This window comes from Marmota marmota, unplaced genomic scaffold (genome assembly GCF_001458135.2).
Source record: "Marmota marmota marmota unplaced genomic scaffold, marMar, whole genome shotgun sequence".
Lineage (NCBI taxonomy): Eukaryota > Metazoa > Chordata > Mammalia > Rodentia > Sciuridae > Marmota > Marmota marmota.
Window position 1 is genome coordinate 10,645,467 of NW_025999977.1, and position 8,151 is coordinate 10,653,617.

The 8,151-nt window shown below is 36.1% G+C and overlaps 1 protein-coding gene across 2 annotated transcripts in view; it reads left to right on the forward strand.

Moving 5' to 3' along the window:
- The first annotated feature begins 191 nt into the window (after window positions 1–191).
- The window catches only part of Xpo1 (exportin 1), a 40,105-nt gene continuing 32,145 nt past the window's right edge, over window positions 192–8,151 (forward strand). Inside the window, exons 1-2 of one of the 2 annotated variants that reach the window (XM_015479631.2) lie at window positions 192–2,760; window positions 3,048–3,179. In XM_015479631.2, coding sequence (XP_015335117.1) covers window positions 3,054–3,179 — 126 coding nt within the window. In that variant the 5' untranslated portion in view covers window positions 192–2,760; window positions 3,048–3,053. Of the gene's footprint in view, window positions 2,761–3,046; window positions 3,180–8,151 lie in introns of those variants that run through there. The other variant, XM_048804258.1, reaches the window with a different exon arrangement.

Here is an 8,151-nt window from a genome sequence, read left to right on the forward strand (position 1 = left end):
AAACATCTCAGTAAATTATGAGGAGTGGAAGTTTCCAGAAATATTTAGTGCAGCAGCATTGAAACGTCCGCCTGCATCACGTGGCCCCCTCGGTGGAGAGCTTGGGATGGGGGAGGGAGGGGCTGCCTAGTCCGTGCTCCTTCTGCAAGAAAACTCTTATAAAGATTTTTTTTTTTTTTTTTTTTTTTTGCAAAGTAGGATGAGAAGTAGGAAAGATTAGTTAATTTCTCAGGGATCTGCAAATGGGGTTCCGAGTTGTGTAGTTCTTTTCTGGGATTTGAATGTTTTAAGTTGGTCGAATCACTGAGACTGCTAGCAGTGTATGGTAGATGATGCCCTGATTCTCCTTCATTCGGATGTCTCTTGAGTTTGGGGTGGAGGGGTGGAAATGGTGTAGTAGAGGAAGCATTAATTACATGCCCAGCCCGGCCGCCTGTGATCACGCAGAGGCAGTGCTACAGAGAGAATGGGGCAGTGAACTTAAGGCGACTGGTCTAAATGCCTCCTCCGAATCTGGGCGGGGTGAGTGCGTGCTCCTGTGTGCTATAGTTAGAAGTGCTGCAAATCGTTCCAGTGGGAAGCGAGGGGAGGGCGGGCCCTAGTGAGGTGTGTTTCTCTTGAATGAAGCAGGCGATTGCCCACACACCTAAGTAGCAGTCTTTTGCCTTGTAGCGACTTGTTTTTTCACATACTGTGAAGTTACCATTAAGCAACGGTTGTGATATTTTTCTGGTTTGGGGGTGGGAACTGGTACTGTGTAGTTGTTGCCTGTTTAGATAGAAGTGGCAGTGAAGGTATTTTGGTAATTGCTTCTAGCTAGAGTCACCGCATTGCTGGATAATCCTTTAGAATATGCAGTCCGGTGAGTGGATTTTAGGTTGAAAGGATCCAACGAAAAAGCGTGTGTGCTTACACCTCTCCCGCTTTTGCTGTCTGCCTGATTGTATATCTTAAGCATGTGGACACTGATGGTAGTGGAAAGAATGTTTTGGAAAAGGTTTGATTTGGGGATACTAAATGCTTGGCATTGACCACAAAGCCGCCATTTCTGTACTACATACAGTTCAAGAATAGGTAGGTCATTCTGAAGATAACCACTAGTTCTGAGGATTGCAAACTACTACTGTATTTAAACGCTTCTATTCTAAACCTGATTTTTCATTTGAAAACTCTAGCAAGAAAAACTCTAAGAACAATGTACTTGAAAGTAACTTTTATGCAGTCTATTAATCTTTTTTTGTTTGGAATATAAATTATGACAAGTAGGTGAAAAGTTTAATTTTTAACCAAAAAATCGAAACTTGATGTGTAGGTAGATCTTGGTGCTTATTGGACGTTCGTTTTAAGCTTTTAATTTTTGAGGTTTTATTCTTAAAATTAAGGCACTTGATAGTAGAGGTAAATTATATGTTTTTTTTGTGTGTGTGTGGAATATACATTTTGTTAGTACTAAGATCTAAAGTGTTTTGTTTGACAGGTATTTTGCTGCTTAAAAACTCTAAACATTATAGAAAATTTTGAAGTTTTATCATTTACACATTGTCAATAATGGACTAAAATACATTGAAGGATTGGAAAAAAACCCATGTACTCAATTTCTTGTCTTTTACATTACATTATGTAATGTAGGTACATTTCACAATATCTCTAACATAGGTGACTCATCTTTTGGACTTCTAATTTATTGTAATTGACATTTGATACTGACATTTTTAAGACGTTTATGCTAAAATTGAAATCGCTGCTTTTGTTAAGGACAGTTATCAACTACTGTAAATAGCCAATAAATTTTTCCTTTCAAACTAATTTGCCCAGACACAATGTAATCAAATTAACCACTCATTCCCTGATCCTAGAAGGGGAGAAGTGAAGGTGACTATCTGACTTTGTTCTAAACATTTAAGGGTTTTATAGATGGGTTTCGAGGTGTTTTGTATCCTCTTTAATTGTATTCAAAATTGTGGCTTTATAAAATTTGGACTAGAACTATCATGTTTATGGTATCTTAATACCCTTCCCCCCAAAGGTTAAGGAACTATTGCCTTAACCAGTCTGATTTAAATGGCATCTGTTAACTTTTTTTTTTTTTTTGGTACCGTGGAACTCAGGACTTGCCACTGCTAGGCAAGCTGTCTACCATGAAGCTATATCCCCAGCCTTGAGTGGCATTGATTTTTGAAGGAAAAACAGGAAAGAATTTTGTAATTTTGGGCAACTAAAAATGTGAATATGTGCCATAAGTATCTTAGAGTAGAATCCTCTTAGAAGGATAACATTGCATATAAACCCCAGTAGGTTTTAGCCAATACATTCGAGTTAATTTACCACTTTGTCCTGTTAGTGACTACATACCTGAAAAATTTTTTTAAAAATCAAATTTTGGCCTATTACATAGGACTTATTACATAGGAGTGCATATGTTCATAAGTGTAATTTTAATCCCCAAATTCATTGAAACATAAACTAATTCTTGAGGTTAAGAGAATTGTTAAAAAGATTTGTTGACACTTGTTACTGGTGATTTACAATAGGAAATCTTGTATGTTCATATTTAATGTTTATCATCGTCCTGTCTTTTCAGCATATCTTAAGAATTAAGATATTTGAAGGGAGCTTATACTGAGCTATCCTGAAGATCCTACTTAGAAGAAAAAAAGCCATGTCTGCTAATCCATGCTTAAAAATTTGCCATCAAGACTTGTTAACTGTTTCAATTTTTAGGGCTATAAAAGCCTAATAATGGATTCTCTTAAAAAATAGGTTAGCATACTTTATAAATGTTAGTAGTTTAGTAAAATTTTTCTGGGGTCTAAAACCACTAGGAAATTAATGGACCCTAATGACTAATGTAGTTGTGCATTAGCTAAGTTCAGCTTTTGTTACTTGGCTGTCATTAAAGGTTGTTTTGTGATGATAAGGTAGCTTCTAAAGTTTGCTATTTAAAATATTTGTAAGAATATGACTGAAGTAAACTTACTTTAGAAAGTTTTTTTTTAACTGATAATATTAATTTCATGGCCAGCTTAAATTTTTTTCTTTCCTTTCAGTAATCTATGCCAGCAATTATGACAATGTTAGCAGACCATGCAGCTCGTCAGCTGCTCGATTTCAGCCAAAAACTGGATATCAACCTTTTAGACAATGTGGTGAATTGCTTATACCATGGAGAAGGAGCCCAGGTAAAGTACCTGACCAAAACTTAATTATTAAAATGTAACAAAGTTGATAGATAAATTGTCAGTTTTTAAAAAGATACTCTACTTTTAATATGAATTTGGAATTGTATATTAACTGTAATGAGAATTTGGACTGGAGAAAGAGATTTCATATGTTTGATGGTTATGAGTAGGATATTGTAGAATATTATACTTACTATGTTGGTAACTTCAGAAATATTCACTATTAGATATTAAAAGTTAGTTGGGCATGGTGGCACAGGCTGGTAGTGCCAACAACTTGGAGGCTGAGGCAGGAGGATGGAAAGTTCCAGACTTATATGCTGTCAGTAAAGTAAAAAAAAAAAAAGTATGTCATGTGTATCTTTTGTGTGTATTAAGTTTGGAGTGGGTGTGGTTATTCTGTTTTATTTTTTGTGGTCCTGGGGGTTGGACCCAGGCCCAGAGGCATGCTAGGCAAGTGTGCCACCACTGAGCTGCATCCCCAGCCCTCTTGATTCTTCTATTTTTAAATATGAAATTGCAGAACTATTTCACAGGTGTTTTAAAAAGTCCAATAATGACCAAACATTTTCATATTAGTTGAATTTTGTGGAATGTAGTAATGTGGAAAATTATCTTTTTATAAGCCGTGTTTTCATTAGTTCGAGTTTTTTTTTAACATCCAATTAAAAAAAATAGGTGAACTGGATATGCTGGGGCCTGTAATCCTAGCAACTCCAAAGGCTGAGGCAGGAGGGCACATTTAGGGCAATCCTGGGCAATTTAGTGAGACTCTGTCTCTGAATAAAAAAATATAAAGGGCTGGGAATGTAGTTCAGTGATAGAATGCCTTGGATTCAAATTCCAGTACCAAAAATAGACATAAGTGAAACAGGCATAAGTTTTTAAGTTGTATGATACAAACTAGTCAGTCAGTCATGAATTTTATGGGATGAACTATTTTTGAGTAAAATTTCTGCAGTTGTATCAAAAATCTTTAATGTGATATGACATAATATCTAACATTACAAGTTATGTTGCCAAAACATTCCTGGTTGAACAGTGTTTTGTTAGTAGATAGGAAGTTATTTATATTGTCACGATATTTGTATAATTAAAAGACCCTGGGTGCTATCTTATTTTTTGAAAACTTGAAAAGTGGCTAAGTCGTTTCTTATAGGTAGCCCGAAAAGAATGATATGTAAACATTAAGCAATCATAATTATTTTGATTACCTTGTGAAATCCACAGTGCTGATATCACTATAATAAACAGAAACTTCAAAAAGGAAAAAGGTTGACAAATGTTCTAAAACTAGAAAAATGTATCCTGGAGTAATTTTGTGTTAGTCCAGGTTAATACTCCCAGGGACTTTTTGATAAGTATGTTTACATCTCCAGAAGTGTTACTGAGAAACTAATAGTTGACTGTGTATTAAATTTATATATTTCTTTTTCTTATGCTATACATTCAACATGAGCTTAAAGCTTCATTTCTGCTAACATGGATGCATGTAAAGCAGTAGCTTTTGAAAGAGTATTAAAGTAAGTTTGAAAAGCATGAAGTAAAGTTAGGTTCAACATCAAAGTCACTAATGGAAGCACTAGTCTATAGCAATTAAGAGGAAGAAAACCATTTACTTTCACATTGATTCAGTTGCTGATATCACTTAACCTTTGCTCTTCTTTTGTGGGGGGATCAGGAATTGAACCCAGGGTACTAAACCACTGAGCCACATGCCTAGCTTTTTCTTTTTTACTTATTTATTTAATCTAATTAATTATTATTATTATTTTAATCTTATTTATTTTTGTCTTTTTTGGAACTGGGGGGCGAACCCAGGGCTTTGCGAATGCAAGGCAGACTCTTTGCCACTGAGCTACATCCCAGCCCTAATTATTTATTTATTTATTTTGGGTGCCAGGGATTGAAATTGCACTCATGAGCACCTGACCACTGAGTCACATCCCCAGCTCTATTTTGTATTTTATTTAAAGCTAGGGTCTCACTGAGTTAAGCCTCTTCCCTTTGCTGAGGCTAGCTTTGAACTCATAATCCTCCTGCTTCAGCCATGGGAACTGCTGGGATTACAAGTATGCACCACCATGCCTGGCTATTTTTTATTGAGACAGGCTCTCCTTATGTTGCTGCGGCCTTGATAAATTGCTGAGGCTAGCTTTGAATTTTCAGTCCTCCTGCCTCAGCCTCCTGAGCTGCTGGGATTACAGGTTTGTGCCACCAAGCCAAACACATCTTAGCTCTTTTTAACATCTAAAAGTGTGATGAATAAGCCAAAATAGAAGAACTAATGGTAGTAGTGAGTTGTTGGGGGTTTTTTTGTTTGTTTGTTTTGTTTTTTTCCCTTCTTTGTTTTAGGTATCCAGGATTGAACCCAGGGGCACCTAGCCACATCCCCAGCACTTTTTCCTATTTTATTTAGGGACAGGGTCTCACTAAGTTGCTGAGGTTGGCTTTGAATTTGTGATCCTCTTGCCTCAGCCTCCCAAGCAGCAGGGATTATACGAACTGCCATTATGCCTGGCATATTACTTTTTCAATATATTTAGTTGTTGATGAACTTTTATTTATTTATTTATATGTGGTGCTGGGAAACAAACTCAGTGCCTCACGCATGCCAGGCAAGTGTTCTACCACTGAGCCACAATCCCATCCCTGATAGTACTTTTTTAAAAAAAAATATCTTTAGTTTATTTGTTTTTACTTTTCTTTAATGTGGTGCCTATGGTCTAACCCAGTACCTTATGCTCGCTGGGCAAGCACTTTACCATTGAGCCACCACCCCAGGCCCCCCATACTATTTTTTAATGTTTCATAATATTAAGAGATTTATGTTTTATTGTATACGTATTTTAAATTTTTTTAAATTGTAGATGGACAGAATGCCTTTATTTTTTTTTATGTGGTGCTAAGGATCAAACCCAGTGCCTCAGGCATGCTGTTACTGAGCTACAGTTCCAGCCCCATTGTTTGTAAATTTTTTTATAAGGGCAGCAGCTTTCCATGAAGTATTTTGCCTATGTTATACATAAGCAAGTGCCAAGTCAGTAGCATAAATAATCTGCAAGCTATTGTATAATAAATGAGGAAGCTGAGATTTAGAGCTTAATGCCATTTAAAAATTTCTTTTAGCCACTAATTGTCAAGTCTTTAAACTTCCAGGTCAGTTTAGTTTTCATATAACACCTCCTTGGGGATCTTACTCAAAAGCAAAAAGAGTTAGAGACCTTTAGTGGAAAATGTTTTATTTGACATCCAAGAAGTTCTCTAGTCACTACTATAGAGTCTCATTTGTATAAGGGTAACCTATCTTCCAAGAGATTGAAAAGTTAGTCATGATATGTAAAGCATAATACATAGAAGTAAGTTCTTAGTACATAGAAGACACTGTAAAGGGTACATTTAGAAATAAGTGTAAAATATTTAGCATGTTTTCGTTTCTCCAGTTTATTTGCTAATGTCAAAATAAGTGCTAATAATACGGCAACAAATTTATTGTGCTCAACTGTAGAATCCTAGTATTTTTTTCAAGGATGAAATGGCATGTGTGGGTGGGTGGAGTACTAGGAATGAACCCGGGGTTTCACACATTGCTAGGCAAGTGCTCTGCCAGCAGCAGAGCTGTGTCACCAGCCCTGAAGGATGAAATAACTTTTAAGGGCTGGGGATGTGGCTCAAGCGGTAGCGCGCTCGCCTGGCATGCGTGCGGCCCGGGTTCGATCCTCAGCACCACGTACAAATAAAGATGTTGTGTCCGCCGAAAACTAAAAAAATAAATATTAAAATTCTCTCTCTCTAAAAAAAAAAAAAAGAAAGAAAGAAATAACTTTTAAAAATATCTTCCCTTTTAGCCAGGTGCATTGGTGCTTTCCTGTAACTTAGTAAGACCTCAGCAACTTAGTGAGACCCCATCTCAAAAAGGACTGGGGATGTAGCTCAATAGTCAAGTGCCTCTGGGTTAATCCCCAGAACCAACCCCCCCAAAAAAAAAAAGATATTCCCTTTTAATCTGTAGACAGAATTTTTGCCTAGATAGGTAATTTAGTAAGATATTTAGCATTGTAACATTAGGATTGCCTTATTAGAAAGCATTTTTCTATTTTTAGTCAAGAAGATAATTAAGAAAAAGATGGAAGTGATAGATGTTTTCTGCAATATTGTGTTCTTTTAAGTATCTTGAACTCATTTAACCTATTAGCAACTAAAATGCTTTCACCCATTCAGTTAGTAGCACAGGAGATATTTGATTTTCCTCCCTCTTCAGTACAGTATACTTTTGTATTTTTGTTGTTTAAACCCCTACTAGCATTTTAACATAATAAAAATATGTGAGGATGCTGGAATTAGGATAAAATAAAAATATTAGGGTGGAAGTACCTTTAGAGAGTAAAATTACAACTAATAGGAAAGAACATGGTGTATGGTAACATTGAAGTGAATGATGGTAATATAGGAAGTATTTGATTTGCTCAAGTGTAGAAAACTCATCACTGTCAGAATATTGTTTTGACCAAGTAAGTTTAATTTGGCATGGATCTTTGGCAAATCCTATCCTCTCAGTATTTTCTGTGTGTTAGTGCATATCTATAGTTAGATATGAATAACTAGTTATTCTCAGGTAGAGGGTGAAAACACAACTGAAGTCGGTTTTGACCCTAGGTAAGTTTATATCATTACTCTATCTGTGCGTGCTGGGGATTGAACCTAGGGTCTGTTCTAGCTTAGGCAAGCACTGTATCACTAAACTACATTCCCAGTCCTGTGTCCTTATTCTTTCTGCCCTTTATGATTTCTTATATGACACAACACTTTATTGGATTCTATTAGTCCCTTATTAAAATCAAATATTAAATTGTGTATAATAGGCCAATTGTGGTGGTGTACACCCTGACCCAGGAGGCTGAAGCAGGAGGCTCTCAAGTCAGCCTGTGCAAATTAGTGAGACCCTTTCTTAAAAAAAAAAAAAAAAAAAAAA